The sequence below is a fragment of the Cryptomeria japonica genome, chromosome 6 (genome assembly GCF_030272615.1).
Source record: "Cryptomeria japonica chromosome 6, Sugi_1.0, whole genome shotgun sequence".
NCBI lineage: Eukaryota > Viridiplantae > Streptophyta > Pinopsida > Cupressales > Cupressaceae > Cryptomeria > Cryptomeria japonica.
Genome location: NC_081410.1, coordinates 206,699,013 through 206,719,149, shown reverse-complemented (window position 1 = coordinate 206,719,149; position 20,137 = coordinate 206,699,013). Strand labels below are relative to the sequence as shown.

General features: G+C 38.1%; 1 protein-coding gene across 5 annotated transcripts in view; it reads right to left on the bottom strand.

The window, feature by feature from the left end:
* Positions 1-20,137, bottom strand: part of LOC131069836 (1,4-alpha-glucan-branching enzyme 3, chloroplastic/amyloplastic) — a 296,891-nt gene that overhangs the window by 141,162 nt on the left and 135,592 nt on the right. For all 5 annotated transcript variants that reach the window (XR_009112229.2, XR_009112228.2, XM_058005412.2 and 2 more), the window contains exons 5-7: positions 4,169-4,341; positions 3,939-4,028; positions 2,348-2,423 (exon numbers count right to left, since the gene is read on the bottom strand). Coding sequence is in view for 3 of the 5 variants with exons in the window: in XM_058005412.2 (XP_057861395.2) it covers positions 2,348-2,423; positions 3,939-4,028; positions 4,169-4,341 (339 nt within the window). In the remaining 2 variants the exon portion in view is untranslated. The remainder of the gene's footprint in view (positions 1-2,347; positions 2,424-3,938; positions 4,029-4,168; positions 4,342-20,137) is intronic.

Below are 20,137 nucleotides of genomic sequence, written 5' to 3'. Positions count from 1 at the left end.
AGTCTAGCAAACAAGTCGGCAATAATAAAACCGACAACAGTAATAATCAATATTAATTAGAACAATCATTAATAGCAATTGACGATCATATAATATAGTCAATACTATACATAGTTGATAACATAACTGTTATCGACTATGTATAGAGTCAAATATATATATATATGTAAACAGTTAACAGATTGTAAATAATAATGACTATACGATCATTCAATAATGATTATAGTATGCCAGTTATGCAGTCAAATATAAATGAAGGATAGAGATCAAGATTAATATATAGATGTCTGAGGCCAAAAAGGTCAATTAGACATTTGTAGATCGATTGGATTTATCTGACCGAAGCTACATATTTCTAACAAGTTTTACCTCCAGTAGTAATTCGAATGCCAAGGTAATCAGTCCTCCTTTCTGTGTGCTTCTTCTCTCGTGTTTCTTTTTCCTCTCCAAAAATTATTTCTCAAAATGATCTGCTGGACCTCTTAATATGTGTGTGGCTGGTGTGAGGGGCTGTATGGGAAGGATGTGTCTCCTCCCTATTCCAAACAATGCCTTTTGTTTAGAAGTAACTAAGGTCAGCAGCCCCTTAGTCAATATCGTGTCTCTTAAACAATATCGTTAACATAGCCTTTTTTTCTTTTATGTTTTCTTCCCTCCTTTCCTATCCTCCTCTCGATGCTTTATAGGAGTAAGGGAGGGTGGTGATGATGAGTCACCACCATTCAAAGGGGGCTGACTTTTCCAAGGTGGGACACTTTTTTGTTTATGCTTGATACCAATAAACACTCTCTATCATTCCATCAACTTAAACTAAGTGGAAAATTCATGTAAGGTGGTGAGCTTTAAATCCTGACTCAAACTCAACATCCCCATCCACCATAAAGTGCAACAATGAACCAAGGAAGCTCAAACCCATAATGCCAGCCACTCCAAACCAATCAAACAGACATAAATTTTGCCTTGCAAAATATCATTGATACCCTAAATGGTTTCCTGAATTTTGCAGAATTTCAAAGCTCTCAACAAGGTTATAGCCCTGAAATCTGAAATCTGCTGCTCAATAACCTCCAAGACCAAAGACAATCATAGAGCTATCATCATATTCCTTAATTGGCACCACAAAGACCTAGCCACTCTTCAAAATTTCTATAAAAGTGTGCTTAACAGACAGAGGCTATAGAATACATCCTCAGTACAGAGAAGCTGTGACGAGATAGTGCAGAAAGCAACCAGCAGTTTCACACACCTAAAAGGATTCTCATCTCAAAAAAATACAACTTCAACTAAGCTGTCAGTACTGTGGAACAACGGAATGCATAGCCTAGAGGTGAAAGCAAGGAGATCATGGTATGGATTTGGAATAATGAAAGACATCTCCCAGCTCAACCTCACAAAATGAAGAGCCATTGCAATATCAATCAAAACATTGAGAGAAGCTGAGGATCCTTCCCTTGGTCATTTATAGTTGTCAACCATGTTAAATGATATATTTATGTTTTGCTAACATCAAGCTAAAGAACAATTCAGCATATTTTCTCTTGCTTAAATCATTGTTTCAACCATAGATTGCAAACTCGGTGAGTTGCTAAGCACTTGCCAAGTTTTGGGTGAGTACTCACTGAGACTCACCAAAAACACAGCAAACCTGATGAATTGACTCGCTGCACCAGCAACGTGTTAAAAACGTGGGAAAAAAATTGGACTAAACACTCCAAAAACTGTCTTTTTGGCTTTATAAGCTTTTTTTTTCACCTTTTAGAAAATTACGAAAATGGTGTGGGGGATGAACATTTGTGTGCTTTCGAAGGTCTTCATTTGGGCTGGATGACAAGGGCTCTGCCCCTCAATCCTGCTGAGGGCATTGCCTCCGGAAAACTCGTTTGATACATTTTGCAGTTGTATTTCACATATAAATTATGTTTTTTTCCATAAATTGAAGTGTTTTTTTAATTTTAGTCGAGTTTTTCTGAGTATTCTCCAAGTTCAACTCTGCAAACTATGGTTCCAATGCTGTAAATTGTTCTTTATGATAATGTTTCCTGGTCACTTTTGCAACAGTTCTTTGTAATCATCCAAGCATCATGCTTGTTTAAAATTAATGTAACCTAGAATTTACTGAATAGAAATCCTTTGTGATTTATCACAGAGAGAGAGAGAGAGAGAGAGAGAGAGAGAGAGAGAGAGAGAGTTATCTTGATTACAAAAATCCAGTAGGTAGATATCAAAGAGATAGCATGACAAGAGAGAGACTTATCAAAATATGTGATCTGCATTGTTATTCACTGTTCTCTTGATTACAAAAATCCAGTAGGTAGATATCAAAGAGATAGCATGACAAGAGAATAACCATGTGCAGTATCAACTAGTTGTTTAAAGTCCTCAGGACTGCCAAGTCGACTGCTTACTGCAAACATATTTGTAACCTGCAATAATAAGCCATGACAAAATAAAGTAAATGTGAATATGGGCAACAACATGACAGCTCTTACATAATAGATCAGAAAATAACGTTTCCCTAAGTCCCTTGAATAAGAAAGCTTTAAGAAGATACCAAGCAACCAACATAAAAATTTAAGACAAAATTGTTGAATAACTATATAATCCAAAAAATAATTTTCTTTAAAACTTCTTGTCAACACCTTCAACACACGAGGCACCTAAGAGACCAATCTTACCAGTTGATGTTTGCCATTGTCATCTTGTTTCAAAAATGATATTATTTGTTATCCATCATTGTTTCCTTTTTGGAAATTTGCCTTGCATATTTACGGTTTCAACCAAATCCATAATATATGTCCTACCCATGACATAAATGATAACACTCTTTAGCTAGTATGAAGGACTACAGTAAAATTCTTCACTGCTGAGTTCCCACCCTCTACTAACTCTAGCTACTCTCCATAAAGAACCTGGCTTTCACCCACTCTAGAGGTTAATAAATGCATACTTGCAAAGAAAATAGTGTCCATCAAATCTACAGATGATCATAAAATTTCCATAAGAAGAACGAATTCCTGGAAAATAGCTCATAAATGTCCTCATGGCCATGTAATAAGATTCATGCATGTGCTGAAACATTTTATGATCTGATTTTAATATCTTTTATAGTATTATGGACAAAATATCAACAAGATTAGCGTATCAAGAAAACAAGAAACACAGAACATTTTAATCAATTAAAGGGCTATTGCAAAGACTGACAGTACCTTAGTTGCATGGCTGCCAACCAAAGGTATGCGTTCATTCTCTGACTCTTTTTAAAGGCACAATAAAACTTTTGAGGCTAGAGTTAATATTATTAATAATCTTACATGCAGCCAGATATTGTGTAACTAGAGATTAAATCACTGAATTCTAGGAAGCAAGGCTCAAATAGGAAAGATAGACCCTTCCAAATGTCAATCACATTCAAATGTATTCACTGATAACTTTTAATGTCTGCACTGAAGACAGCCCATACCTTGTGCACTTTATCTACCTGATAAGAATCTTTTGCCCTCTACTAAGATAGCTCATAGCTTTTGGCACTGTAACTATCGAATGGTATTCTTCTGCCATCTACTAAGAGATATTTTCATGCATTTTGTGTTAACAAATGCATAAAGGGATATAAATTAACAGGGATTGTAAACAAAAACAATTTCCCTTTTTCTCTTTGTTCCAAGACATGTCACTCAAAGAAAGAAAATGGCACAAAAAAAATTGCAATAATCATTGCTGTCAAAGTGATGTATAACACCACAGGTGAAAGTAAGAACAAAGAACAATTTGTAGCTAATATGCGAAGTAAGTGTTCATGAAAATACTAATCAATGCACAAAAATAAGTTGCAAGAATGTCCTTCAAATGCTTACCATAACCCGTTCAAAATTAATAATGCTATGCTTGAAAACTTCTTACAAGTAAAATGAGATGAAACTCTACAAGCCTATATGTACCTTGTAACCAACGCTTGCATAGTCAAAATGTTCTTGCACTCCCATCAATTGTATAGCATTGTATCCACAACTTTTGATGTGGGGAAGCATCTACAATTAGATGCAGCATTACTTTAACAAAACCATGGTAGCATTTAATTCTAAACAGTGGAAAAGAAACATAAAAAACAATCCAAATGAATATACATGAAAGCAGACTGGAAGTGCATGAAATGATGAAATAACGATGCCTTTTGTGAGAATTCAATGAAGGAACAAATTTTGGGTTCTGAACCACTTATTCCAACATGGCACTCATAAATGCGTAGAGTTGATGGTAATTTCAGCCGCTTATTTTTCCACACAAAAACATTTTCTGGAGGTGGGTCCCAGTGAATTGCACTAGCTTGTTTTCCACCTGGATCTGTGAAAACCAAAAGCAAAGTTTGAGAAGTCCTCCTATCACAAAGATATCGTGTAGGAGAGAAATTCACAATATCACATCATGCAATAAAATATTATCAACCCACACCAACCAGAATGCAATTAGCATGGAATAACACATAATATCACGAGGCAGCATTTTCATCCTCTTTTATTGAGTGTCTGTTACTAGAATCAGATTTCAGTCCATACAAACAGAGATCTGAGCATGTCATAGATGGTGATTTCTAATAAATAGTTCTTCTTCAGTTTTTGCCATGCTCAAGATTGAACAAAAACAAAACATAACACTCTATGAAAAAAAGAAGCTCTATCAGTAATTGAATATACAAGTTGGGCTAAGGAACTTGTTGAGAGTAACAGGGAAAATTGTATATATGAACAGAACCTCATGAATTTAGTCAATAGCTTAGCCAAAGCACATATACAACCCAAGGATTACACTTAGGCTATTACTTAAAGAAGAAGATACTGAGAGGTTGAAATGATAAGAGATTTAGTATTGATATGAAGTATTCTAAAGAAGGTCAACTGTACCAAGATCTTATTAGAAAATATTACTAGCAATTGCATCAAAATGTACAAGGGGCGCACTGAGATAAGTCAACATAGATAGGATGCAACTGAATAATGAGCTGCAGACAAATATAAGGATATGACAAACTTTAATTGGGAAGGAAAGGGGAGGTGCAAATACCAGTATAATGAAATCGAAAATGTTGACATAAGTTGTGTGGTGTAATCATGGAAGATGCTGAAGGAAATCACAATGCTAAATTTTATTACATGTAGCAATCAAAAAATATGTTTGTTTCAAAGCCAATGGTATGTGCAATTGGACCATGTCATCTACAAGAATAATAGAATGAACAACAGATGGCATGCCAGAATGCCCAAATCAAGTGCTTGTCAATAAATGAATAACGTGGTCCTATAAAGCTTAATAAACCAAGAAAGAAATTGAACTTTATTTACCTACAATAAAATGTCCCATGGTACTTATGTGCTACTTTATTTTATTTTTCCCAATGATATTTGTGGCCATAACTATTGGTTGCACTGTATGGCACCATCGCTTGGTGGATAGGATGTGTATACCTTTTGGGTAGTTGGAAAATGCTCCTTCTATACTCTTTATAATCAAATGTTATTTATCCTTCTACATTGCCAAATCTGGCCAGATGTTTACCATGAGGAGAAAGGGGATTCCACAAAGGCACACTTAAGAACTTGTGGCATGCAACTTTGTTCCAAACTAAATGTACAAACAGGAAAAGTATTTTATCTTCTCTTCCCAACATGTGCCAAACTGGGAGGTTTGGAAAGCTAAAATTTAGAGATCAAGATGAAATATTTTAACAACGTAGATGTCAATAAAAACTTGGCATAACGTGGCAAACTAAGAAGTGTAAAATTTGAATAAAAATCATTTAGATTGAACTTTGAAGTTCAAACAACCATTGAAGAATGAACACTAAAACAAAACAAATAATCAATTTATTTAGTTTTCTGACATACTTTCGAAACATTTTTTTTAAAACAATGTAAATATTGAATAAACTATTTGGTTAAACAAATTCTTGTATTTCCATGGGGACTAGCCATACCCAAGCCTACAAATTGACAATTTGTAGTCCATTTTTAGAATTATAAGCTGTGCTGTAGAGTGATTTTTTTTAGCAGACCACAGATGTTAACAGTGTCAAAAATTAATAGACTTATTTTTCCAGCAGATAGTCCATTTCTATAGAAAGACATTAGTTTATTTAATCAGAGAAAATTGTAATGTCCCCTTTCCAATATGCCCTAGTTTTGACCTAAAAATCACAAATTACACAAATTAGGGTTAGGGCTTTAACTCTTAACAAATAATCTCTTGCTTAATATAGTGAAATCTTGTATGAAATCCTGCACACAAAACATAAGAGCATATACATAGATACATATTCAACTTATTGTTAGGATTAAACAACATTTCATTATTATTCAATTAACTACTAGTACAACACATAAGAGTTGGAGAAAGAGACATGAAGGGTTTGCTTGGAGCCATTTCTACACCAAGCCCAAGATAGGTTGCCTTCTACAACCCTCTTGCTCCACTTGGCAGCTCGTACTTGCTTACCCCTCAAGTCCCCTTTCTCCTAGGCTAACAATGTCTTGTGAGGTTAGGTAGAGAATGTAACCCGGTGACTTGACTCCTCAAGGTCCTAGACGCCGTATGGGTCGTTCTAGAACAGCCTACTTACGAATCCTTCATCACCCCTCCATTACATCTCACCCCCCCCCCCCCAACCCACCCCAACAAGGATGTATTTCTAATTTGCAAACATAATTATTCTTTAAAGATGCATGTTACATATTGACAATGAATGATGTAGACCATGAATATATTAAATACATTTTAGCATGTCTAACTAACATAGTTGTAAGCGCCTAAGATAACCGATCCAAAATAGGGCATGATTAACTCTAGTTTGTGTTACTATAATCAAATCCAATGATGACAGATTAGTGTCTTAATGCTGTGTTCATAATAATGTGGAGTAAATTCATAATATTAATGCTGAGAATAATATTGATTTGGCAGCCATATGATAGAAATAAATAAGATGTTACTTATAATTCTGAGATTAGATTGCACAGATAATAATGCAGTGGTGTAGATGTTACCAGCAGTATGTTCTTACTTGGTTCGATGATTCCCTAATTATCCCTTATAAATATGTGTCCATAATGTGACAAGAGGCTGGGTTTTATGGACTGATTCAATGAAGAATGTCAGTAAGATAATTCATGGTTTCTGAATGTGTTTTTATCTGATCGTACTTGAGTGCCTGATTGAGAGGAATCGATTCCCTTCTTATACTATGCAAGTGGGGTATGATGCCTCTAAGAGACATACCCAATGTCTCTTCTTAACAAATGGATGGTTATAATAAATACTGATTAGTATTCTAATCAATTGTTACTTTGCTTCTATTATCATTATAAATCGATGTTACTTTGAGTGTTGTTTAACCCATACATTGCACCTTCTAATAGCACCACCCCTTATGATATAATGCTGTGTTTCCCTTAGGTAATTATTATTAATCATAGCTTATTTGTTGCATAACCGTTTGCCTTAATAGTCCGAGCCTAATTGATCAGCTTCGATGGTGTAATCTCCAAATCGATGTAGGGTCATGCCAATGAAGACTTAATTAGTTTCTTAATCGATGCCTTCCCTTATAGACCTCTGCCTTTGTTAGACCCTTTGTCTTTATATATCCTTTTATCGCAGCTTCCTCATATGTAATTGGCTCTTTCATCAAGATATCCATTTGATTAAACTTGCTTCCTTTCTTAGTCAAACTGACTATTGCATTGTTATTTGTCGATCCTATAACATATCTTATTTGGTATAGTATTTAATCATTATCGATACTATACCCATTTGAGTCTTATTTCCAAATTCATCTCCATAGGAGACCTCTGAATTTGGACGGTATTCCAGAGCTAACCTTTGGATGGGGACCTCATAATTAGGTTTTCAAACAAGGCACATGACAAAAAAATTAAGACTGGTAATATTCCTTAAAAAGTGAGACCATGAAAACATTATCAAAATAAATTTAGTAGTATAAAATTTTGCATTGTGAGTAATGAGACTCACCTGGACTCAGCAAGTCCCGAGTTGAGTCACCCTCGACGAGTCCTGGGGGCTTAGACTCAGACTCGGTTGAGACTCGGTTGAGTCTAGATGAGACATGCTGAGTCTCGCAAACTCGCCAGACTCATTGAGTCCGAGCGAGTCTTGTCTCCTAGACTTGGCCACACTTAATTTTTTTTTTTAAATCTCAAAATTTAAATGTTTTTTTGGTTTATGACATGCCCCCAGAATACACATGAAATATAACATGATTTAACTCCCCATCTTGTCTTCAAGTCAATTTCATTCTCTTCATCAGAATATATACATGAATTATAACATTTGAGTATAAGAAAGGAATTCTTATACTTTAAGTTATATTTTATGTATATATTGGTAGGATGTTTGAGAGTAATTTCAGATCTCTAGGAGTTATAATGCAAATTATAGGTTTTAGATCTTATAAATTTTCAGACCTAGTCAAATGTCAGTAATTAGCAAGCTCCTATCAGCATTCTCCCGCTCTCTCTATCTCACTCACTTTATCTTCCCTAAACTCTAGACCTACCTCTCTCCCTATCACTCTTTCTTTATCCCCTCTCTCTACCTTTCTCTATCTCACTCTCTCCTCTCTCCCCCAAGATCTAAGCCTATCTCTCTACCTCTCTCTCTCTCTCACCCTTAGACCCCCACGAGGGGTGCTACCCTCAACCTCATTTAGGTGTTACCCTCAAACTCCATCAAACTATAAGTCTAAGCAAGTAATAGGAAAGTGATGAATCATGATCATGAAAATCTACATAATACATATCCCTTGTTGCAAATCTCTACATATTCATAGTTAAAAAAATATTATGGTTGCTACATCATCCAAGACGTACCTTAGATGCCTTCATTGGAGGGATGCAAGTTCCTCTAAGCCATAGACTTCTAATATTTTGTTTCGATATTTGTTTGGAACATTTGAAGTCATGGATTTTATATTCCATGAGTTTTGTGTACATTTGACAATATTTTTATATCTAAGTGAGGTATTTCATTCAACTACAATTTGCACTTATACTTATGTGATCAATGTATACTTGTGTATGAGATCAAATTAGCTTCTGTTTGAGGATGTTTGTGTCTTTAAATTTTATTTAATAAAGGGTGCATGAAACAAGTTTTAAATCCTTTAAAACCTCTAAATTTCTTGGGTTTTCAACTTGTCGAGTCTGTGCCAAGTTTTTTGTCGAATCCCGCGTCCTGAGTTAGAGTCACCTTCGCCAAGTCCACACCAAGTCCGAGTCTTGTAACTATGATTGTAATACTAATAACCAATGCAATTTATGGGCACTTAAAAGAGATAATTGGCCCCACATTTTTAACTAACAGGCATCTTAAACTTGATATTCCACACCCGACCACTCCTTGCATGTGTTTCTGTACATAGTTCTAAATAATATACCATCTACTATAGCAATGAAAACAAGCATGGAAATGAAATTGAAATCAAATTTGAGCTTCAAGCCAAACAACTAGATAAAATGGAAATGGAAATGCAGTTCATCAAATTAAAATGAAATAATGAATACATTATCTGACAAATGTGACTGCATGCCTTGGTCAAATGTGCAAAGTCTTAATAACATAGTGCGGTAACTCACCACTTAGCAAATCTTGCCAAACCCAGTTTTGATTGAAACTCAGCCACATTAAAAAAAAAATACTCAACTTCCTTAAACTAACCATAAATTTCATGCAAAATACAATTACAAAACATATGAAATAAGTCTGTAGAATGTTGCAAAAATATTTTCTCTTAGATTTGAATTTCAAAAAAATGAGTACAATATCCAATAATCATCAGAATACAACAGCCAACGATATGATATTTAATCTCACAATGATTGAAAATCATCCAAAATTATAATTCAATTAAGTTACAATAATTTATAATTTTCTCATCCCCTTACATATCGTAATGATGTATGTCAATGGGGTCCTACTTGAACTAGAAGGTATTAACTCCTCAAAGTCAACATCATCATTAGTCATCATATCATTCAATCCAAACCCTATACTTCAATATCTGTTGCACCCTCCTCTACTTGCTTTTCAAAATCAGCAATCTCATCTATAAAATAGGTCCTCATCGTAGGCAGTCTAGTTGCTATATGGATCAATCTCACTCAAGTCAATCACCTAAGGACTATCTAAGCCCTCCATCTTTTTTGAGTTAAAGCAAAGATTGTACTACACAACGATGAAGTCATTGAGGCACTTTTGTGTCAACCCATTGCACTGCTTCATACAAATGGCATCAAACAACCTCTGATTGAACCCACATCTAGAATAACTACAAAGTTGGGGCAATTTAGAGGGCTGACTTTTAAGATTTGGTATTTTTCTGCCTCAATCTTCCCACCAAACAGCTGCAAAGAAGACAATCGCAAATTTGAAAGTAATAATTGCACACATCAAAGATTTGAAGTGAATTGAAGACTAAGATTTTTTGTACCTAGTACTTGAGTGCTTCTCCCTCTAATAGCTATTGGCTAAAGAGAAGAGTCTCCCCTCAACATGCCTGTATTTTTGTAACTCTTCGACAATCATGTCTTTGACCTTGACCTCAAGCAACATCTTCTTAATTTTTGAGAGGCCATTCATAACCTACAGATCAGCATCCGTGGAGTCATCTAAAAAGAAACATTTGGGGTTGAGGTAGTACATTGTTGCATAAATAGGTTAGAGTTGATTGTTCACCTCCAATCTATAGTGTTCCAAATGGGTTAAAAAAATTCTTCTATCTACCTGTTGTGCGTTGCACACACTCCCTGTCGCCGACAGGGTCCCCTTTCCTTTTTTTGGGCCTTTCCGTCTTCGCCCTGTTGAATTTCGCGCGGAGTGTCTCGCATCCTTTCGAGCGAGCTCGTAATCAGTCCGTGAGATAATGATGTTGAGCGGAGGAGCCTGTGAATCCATGAGGTTGGTTGAGCCTTCGGGCATGAATTCCAAAGAGATTGTCTAAGCTTGTAAAATCGACTGAGATAGGCATAGGATGATAGAAACTGGCGAAATCCCCCAAGTAAAGAGATAAAGCGTCTGAAGGTCGCATGAAGACCCAAAGTGCCGATTTTCGTTAGAGGATATAGGAGAGATAAAACGATGCAAATGTCGAAGTTTCAAAACCTCCCAAGATCCTAAAATTCGCACTAAAGGGGAGAAATTACATGAGTTTCTAAGAGTTTGCAGAATGGGCCAAAATGCCGAAGTTTGCCAGCATTGGACCAAATTCAAGAAGTGAAAACTTGCAAAAGCTCTCCAAGTACCGAAATTGGCAAAATGGGTCAAAACCCCAAAAATGGCATAAAGATGCGGAAAACAAAAGTTCCCAAAGACCCCATAAAGCCCGAAAACCGCGATTTAAAGGATAAGTTGCGAAATGGTAAAAATGCGAAGTTTGCAAAGCGCCCAAGAGTGCCGAAATCAGCAAAGTGCCTCCAATCGCCGAAATCGCGCAAACGGGGTAAGTGAAAAGTTTTTTTTTAAAGTTTGCAAATGGTCATAGAGCCCAAAATTCGCATTTTGGAGGGTAAACGCAAAAACATCAAAAGTTTGCAAAGTGGGTAAAATCGCCGAAGTTGGCAAAACCCACCCAAGTGCCGAAATTCACACTTTTTAGTGAAAACGCAGTAGAGTTTGAAAGTTTGCAAAGTGGGTAAAACCGCCGAAGTTTGCATTCATAAGGCAAAGTAAAAAAAAAAAAGTAATGAGTTGGCAAAAAACTCTAAAATGCCGAAAATCGCCTTGAGAGATGAATGCAAAAAGTTAAAAGTTTTAAAAAAACCATTAAACCCCGAATTTCGCATAAGGAGGGAGGAATGTTAAAAGTGCAAAATTTTCAAAAGCCTCCCAAGTGCCGAAGTTCGCACTTTTAAGTGAAGACGAAAGTTAAAAGTTTTTAAAAAAACCTCCACATCCCCGAAAATCGCGATTTGGAGGAAAAACGCGAGGAAAGTAAAGTTTGAAAGTTTGCAAAACCCCTTGAGATGCCGAAATTGGCAAAGACCCACCAAACTCCGAAATTCGCATAATAAGGGATAAATGCGAAAAGTCTGAAGTTTGCGAATAGCCTCAAAAACCCAAAGTTAGGGTAGAGTGCGTGAAAGGAAAACTCGCAAAAACAATCAAATGGCTGAAATTCGCCTACCGAAGGAAAATCGCGATTTTCCTTAATTTACAAACTCCTCCCAATCGCCGAAAATCGCGATTTAGGAGGAAAATGTGAAAAGATAAAATTTGAAGATGGAGGAAAACCCCCCCGTTTGCCAAGGTTCGCGTTATGACGCATATCGCGCAGTAAGTGTTTCCCGCGGACTCCATTCTCCATCGTTGAAACTTCGCGTAGGGTTGAAACTGCGATTTTTGGAAGGCTACAAACTTCCAAAGATGTCTTATTTTCCGAAATTTGCCATTAAAAGGTAATACAACGATTCTTCTTTAAGTGTTGAAAGTCAAGAGGTTTTCATACCTTGTAGGGAGCAATAAAACGCCGAAGTTCGCCACGATTTCTAAAAACTCTCCAAACTCCTTTTCAAGCGCCTTGAACTCGTAACAATCGCGAAGATGTGTGGAAGGTTAAGTAATTTGTTAAAAAAAATCGCTGAAGTAAATCGCCATCCTAACCAAGGTAAAAGAATCGCTAATTCTAAATTTCTAAAACTGCACTTCTCTCTCCAAATTTTAGGCGTGAAAATCTAGGAAAAGGAGTTAACCGTTAAAATTCAAATCGCAGACTCCCCCATCCAAAATTTGGAATTCATTCTTGCAAGGCAGGTTGTGCGGATCCACGCCATTCAATTTTGCCAGGTAAGTGTGCTTCACCTCTCTTGAAATCATTCAAAATATTTGCAAAATCATATAGATGCGTATGCGAAATAAGTTTAAGCTGATTAAATCCGAAACTGCATTTTTTTTCCGTTTATAAGACATCAACACGATTGAAATCAGAATTTATTCCTAGCAATTAACCAAAACGCATTTGGAAAATTTTAAAGCATCGTCCATTTTGAAATTCGATCCTAAAATGCCTAAGTATAAATTTGTAATCGAAAGCTTCATAAATATTCATGTTTAAATCAATCAGGCTTTTAGCTAAGGTGTCATGCTGTTCTTTAAATTCGGTTTTCGAATTGATCCTTGTATGCTAGCATATCCTTTATCTAACCCGCTTTACTTCCTTTATATCGCCTTGTAATCCGCGTTCGGTTGTGCAAGATAAATGCCTAAATCGGCGGTAGAATCATCAAAGACACCTACTGCAGCCGAGACATCACGAGCATCCAAGTCAGATATCCCTCACAGAGTCGAAAGGATGAAGTATCAGTATCAAAGAGGGGGACTGAGGGAATCAAAAGTTCAGAGTGTCTGGGAGAATGTCGGTGATAGTGACCTGGGCCATATTGATATTCAAGATTTCAAAAACCGACTCTTCTCCCCTAATGCCTATGGCCAGCCTAGGCGAATGATGGAAAGCGGCATCGCCCAGGCGGCAGGATTTCCCCCGGTAGTGCAGAACTATGACTTAGTAGTAGAGGTTGCCCGGCATTACCAACCAAGCTCCAGATTGGTACTCCTAGAGAACATGGTCCTCGCTAACTTCACTCCTGAGGCCATTGGCGACACATTTGTCATCCCCTTCCCGAACAACCCTATAGCACCAACTATGGATGAAGCACAGGCAGCGTATGATGTAAACCCTGCCAAATGCAGAACACTGATAAATGAAGAGTGGTACAAGGAAAGAAGACCTCCAAGCGTCAGGATTGGGAAAAAGAACCCTAGAAGCGACTTTCACAATGAGCATGGGGACATGGTCACATTGCTCAGCAGGATTATGGGACTTCCCCAATCCAATTACTTTGAAGAATGGATGTTTTACTTCACAAAGCAGGTCTTCACTGGGAAATCCAAGTTTGACTGGGCCCAGATCATAAGCGACAACATCCACACTTAGCTGATCGAACTTCAGATGAAGAAGTACTTCTCTATGACCTCCTATTTGGTCTACATGTTCACCAGGAACCAGCTGCTACCGGCTTTGATCATGAAAGGTGAAATTGGGAATGGGCCTGATCAGGTGAAGGTATACGATTCTTATCCATAGCTACACTATCAGGACATAGCTCAAAGGGAAAAGAACAGCCCTGCCTATGCAATTGGTCAATATGAGCGTGTCAATGACGCCTTCACAATGTGCTTAGTCAGGCTGATGCAAGGAGGACTACACATAAGGCTCTCGAAGCAAGCTACTATTCTAGTACAGAGATATGGGGCCTGGTTCATCCAGTTCCCAAGGTTCTCCTACATCCGGATAGCTAGCTTTGAGGGTACTCCTTTCCGACTTCCACGGTGCCCAACCGACAAGATAGTTCTCCTGGAGGTCACAAGGCAGTCACGTCCGGCAGGCGGCTTACTCAGGGACAGGAAGCAATCTGGATTCACTTTCCCTATGATTATAGGCAACCAGGATGTCCATCTAAAGAACCCATCCAAAGAGGAGGAATCCTTTGCAGAACTAGCCTCCTATGGCCTACAAGAGCATTTTCCAAGGAAATGCTTTGATCACAACAATCTAGCAAAGAGGGCCTATGGCAGGCGATATAGAGCAAAAGAGTCTGTTGAAGATTATTGGAAGAACTGCTCTGATGACTATGAGGTCCGAAGGCGCGAATATTCGAGGCTGAGTGTGCAGCAAATGCGACTTTTTGAATACCGTCGGGTCCTAGATCAACTCACAGATTCAGGAAATTGCTTGCAAGTCTGGGAATTTGAGGCAATAAGACATCTTTTGCCAAGCATCGATTGGTCACAAGATCCAATCACTGATTTTGAGGCGATAATGGTAGCCCTAGGAATATAAACTAACCAATGGTTGCACCAGCAGATTGAGCAACTGATACATGAGGGAGTCCAGTTCACCTACCACTTGATGGGTAACCTTGATTCTCAGTCCTCCGAAGATGAGGGAACTTCCAGTGCACCTAAGGAAGAAATCGAAAAGCTCAAGAAAAGGAAGAAGGCTAAGGCCAACAGAGGAACTCGGACATCCAAAAGAACAAGAAGGGAAAAGATCCCTATTAGGAGACCAGAGGTCACTTCATCGTCAAAGGACCCTAGTTCGTCTGATGATGTAGTTGAACTAGATTATATACCTGCTCCGCCTTCCCAGAGTGATATTGACGCATTTGGGGTTGATGATCCTCCTGCACCCAACATGCTGGATGCCGAGCTAAGGGCCATTGAGTCAGCCGAACCTGATAACCAAGTTGAGGAAGGAGAGATTCCATCCACTCAGGGGATTGAATTGCATGAACCCACCCAGCAGAGCCGCCATGAATTGCTGCTCCATAATACTACCAAGGATGACTCCACTGTTGAAGGAGAGCAAAGGACAGATGATACCCGCGAGCCTGAAAAGACTGAAGAACAACCATCACATGAAAATACCAGGCAGTTATTCAATGAAGTGGGAGAGAATTCGGCTGCGAGCAAGGAACTTGACACTTCCTCTACTCCTGTAACGGAACAGCTGCAAATTTGCAATGAGACGGCTGAAAACATCAAAGAACAGAGTGCAAATTTAACCATAGCATCAGCCCAGACTGTACCTCAAGAATGGTTAATTGCTCGAGCTCAACGCAAGGCCGCCACCAAGCCACCCATCGATTTGGAGAACATCTTCTCACGAATAGACCAAGCTAAGGCGAAGGGGAAGAAAAAGCCTAAGGCATATTCCAGAATAACCAAAGATGAGCAAAGGAACCGTACTCTTCACATAGCCACCCTGCCTGTAGACAAGCCAGCAGATCAGATTACACTGGCTGATTATAGCATCACGACTGTCCCCATCGGACGAGCCACTAAGGAACAAGAAAAGGAGGAATTCAAGGATTCAGTACAGAACATACTCAGGCAACTCGAAGAGATAACAGCTGAAAAGAACATGTATCGAGCTTGTGCTGAGTAGTCCGACGGGTACATTGATCAACTCCTGAGACCATTGCATAATGCTTCCGCATCCCACATTCCCCCAACAGCATTGGCACAGAGGACCACAACAGAATTTGAAGGAGTACGGGATACTGCAAGGGCCGTCAAGGAATGGATGCAGGGCATTAAAGAAAGAGGAGAGAAAATCTTCAAGGATCTGCGCAAAATGGCCGTCCATAGGGAAGCCATTATTATCAAAATGTGTAAGCTGAAGAAAGAATGCTATAACACTCATGAGGCGATGGCTAAGACATTGCCCCTCATTAGGACTCTATTTTGGACCTGTTCTCAGATCCCTGCTGTTGATACTATCCTAAATCCTTATAGTGTCAGTACCTTCAAAGACTGGTATTAGACCCTCAGCATGAAGGACGACATGAGGGATAATATCAATAAAATGCATGATAAGTGCGACGACACTTTATCAAATGTGAAGGATCTTGGTGCAAGGATCCTCAAATACATGGTTTCTGGCTGGGAAAATAGTATGGAGGATAGTAAGGTGCAACCGCAGTGGGAGGACCGGCTCAATCCCAGGGTCGCATACTCCATAGAGGATCTAGATTTTGCTTTTGGGCTTCAAGCAAACATATCATGTTTTTGAAAATCACAAGTCATACTGGAGAGAGGAGCTGGAGAATTTAGATAGCCTCCTACAAGGTACCCATTACGAAATGTTCAACCCACCTATGCCGCCGATGACCGAATTATTCAAGTTATGCCTGAGATTTCAGGACTAAGTTCGGATATAGCGTGCAGCTGATCGGGATATCTGGGGAGAATATCTGCACAACAAGGTCGAGTTCATCACCGAGGAATCTAGAGCTGGAAAGGAGAAAGTGCTTTCCTAAAGTGCTTTATTCTTTTGAATTTTGAAAAGTGCACTTTTTGGCCAAAGGGTCATATTTGACTTCCAAGTCAACTGTAAACTTAAATCTTTGTGTGTGCACTTTTTAAATTATTTTGGATAAGTTTTAATTACTTTTTTAGGTAGTTATTGCTCCCTTTTGGAGTAGTTGCTGATATTTACCCTCCATTTATGGGTATGGATACCTTTTGTAAGGATGAATCTGGGCCACTTATTTAGATTAGATCTTGGCCATTCATCTATTTTTGAAGCCTATTTAAGGGAACTGGTTTTCCATCATTTTGTAAGAAGTTCATGGATTGTTGTTGAAGCTCTGGTGAAATTTACAGGATTTAATGTAAAGTTAAGACTGTTTCAAATTTCATTATGAGTGGATGGTCTCCTTCTTCACTAATTTGAGTTATTCAGTTATGTTTCTTTCATTTTCTATAGCATTTTCTAGATAAACATCTGATAGAATCCTCGTTGTTCATACCATTAGGGAATGATTGATTGTCTTTCCTTCTGCATGGTTAATCTGAACCCTTTCACATGCTTAGTTCGATTATTGAATACTCATTGAATGAATGTTAAAGTTCTGATGTTGTGTTTAATAGCATGAAAACACATTTTCCCTTGAAGATCGCACTAGATTCATACAAGTATTGTGCTTAAATGGCTGATAATGTTTAATCTAGTTACTTGGAGGAGTCTGTCTGTTTTCTGAATATGTTATCTTAGTTAAATAATTTAGACTTTTTGTACCTTTCTTTCCCTACCCCCTCTTTTTCCCCCTTTTTTTACCAAGAAGAATCTGCAGTCCTGCTGAAATAGTATCATGCAACTGAAACCAATCGATAACGAGACTGTCAAAGTTTTAGGGAACTCATCCAGCAATTATCCATATCACCGTAAGTCCCCTTTGTGTTTCCAGCAAAACACATCAAACCACTGAGCAATCCCGCCATCAAGACCTGACAATCGAAACCTTGAGGTTATCCCCTTTGATCAAACGCAAAAACAGAATTAGGGATTTCCTTATCTCAAGAGAGGATAGGATACTCAGCGAGTACATTCTACTCTGCGTTGGCCGGATGAAGTCGCAAGTTCAACGATTTTAGACGCGTCAACACTACCTTGTAATATTTTTGGGTGGCCTCCTTAGCCTTGTCCATGACCTCATAAAGGTTTTCTCCACACCCACCAAGTGCAAAACCCTAAATAAAGGCTCTAAAAACTACAAACAAATTAAAGTTGTAACTAAGAATAGAACTTAAAAACAAATTGAACAATATCTAGCAATTACTAAATTAGAATTTAGAACAAGAGAACTTAAAAATACAACTTACAATTAAATAGAAGTTTGAAGTTACCATGATGATCTCATTAGTTCTCTTTGGAAAAACATCATCAAAATTTATCTTTATGCCCTCTCTCTATTTGTCTTCTTCAAATAGGAGGAATTCGCAGAATTTGCTTACAAACATCTGCTTCAAAGGTGTTAGTAAACCATTAATGTTGTGCAAGGTGATTAAGTTTGTTGCAAAATGTGTGGCACCCACTTACATAAGCTCCTTCCCCTTGCTTTTCTTTCTCATCAAGCTAAGCACCTGTTGTGCGAATCGCACACCCATCCCCGTCTTGGACAGGGACCCCCCCGGTTTGTGCCTTTCTGTCTTTGTGGAAGAGGAAGGGGATATGAAGGGTCAAGTTGGTGAGTGATGGAGTCTGGAATGTCATCTTGATCTCCAAATGCCCTGAAATTTGGCTAACTCTGGAATGTCCTGATTCTGAAATTTGACTGTCTGGAAAACTGAGGAATCCTCCAAAAACTAGAATTTGCAATATAACTCCTGAAGGCCCGAAACCACTCTCAAACATCCTGAAAGTATATATGGAATATAACTTAAAGTATCACTTATACTTAAATGTTATATTCCATAAAATGATCCTTCAGCAAGATATTGACAAACTCGCCCAAGTGCCCAAGCTCGCACTTCTTGAGGAAAACGTTTAAAATCGCTTAAATGCCCATTTTCGGACCCTGGGGCGAAAACTGGAGAATGCGAAATAGTGCGAAATTTTGCAAAAAGACCTTCAAGGTCTGAAAAACACTTAAAATGTCCATTTTCGGACCCTAGGGCGAAATTTGAAAAATGTCAAAAGTTGCCAAAAGCCCCCAGAGGTCCGAATTTCACTTAAGTCCTCCAATTTCGGACCCTGGGGCCAAATTCAAAATTTCCCAAAAGGTGCTTTAGGTCCAAAAATGCTTCAAAAGTTGCCAAAAGCCCCCAGAGGTCCGAATTTCACTTAAAAGGCCCAATTTCGGACCCTGGGGCAAAAACTGGAAAAGGTTCAAATGTTGCAAAAAGCCCCCAGAGGTCCGAATTTCACTTAAGTCCTCCAATTTCGGACCCTGGGCTAAAATGTGAAAAAGTTCAAAAGTTGCCAAAAGCCCCCAGAGGTCCGAATTTCACTTAAGTCCTCCAATTTCGGACCCTGGGGCCGAAATTCGAAGTTTTGTCTAAATTTGCAAAAAGCGATAGAGGTCCGAAGTTTGCAAGATTGGCCAAGAGGTCCAAAGTTTTTTTTAAAACTTGCAAAAAGGCATTCAAAGTCCGAAATTTGTCGAATTTGCGAAAATAGGGCTAAGCATCCGAAAATTACAAAAACGTCCAAGTGGTCCGAAATTCTTCGAAATTTGCGAAATAAACAAATAGTCCGAAAATGCCTTTGGGCACCAAAACGCTAAAACTCCGAATTTGCAAAGCACGTTTAATGCTCCGAAATTTGCAAAAACTTACAAAGGGTCCGAAGTTTCCTTTAAGTTGCAAGAAGTGTTCAATGGTCCGAAAATTACCCTTCAGCTGGAATAAACTCTCCAGGGTCCGAAAATATCTCCAATTCAAAAACGTCTAAGTTCTCCGAAATTCACCAGAAAAGCATGTGTTAGGATTTTAAAATTTGCAGGAGCTCTTCAAACCTCCAGAATCGCGTTGTAAGAAGTTTTCAAAATGCCATAAACCCATTCAAAACGCCCAAGACTCCAAAGGTAAAATCACACAGAAGTAAATCGCCCAAACACTATCAAGACCAAGGATCAGATTTCACATTCGAAGAGAAAGGAGAAGCATTTTCAAGATACATCTCACAAAGAGCTTCTCAAGCCAGACATCGTAATTAAATTTAATGTTTGTTAAATTAAATTATTTAATTTTTCAAATTGATTTATTAAAATGAAATTGATCGTTCGCAGGTCGC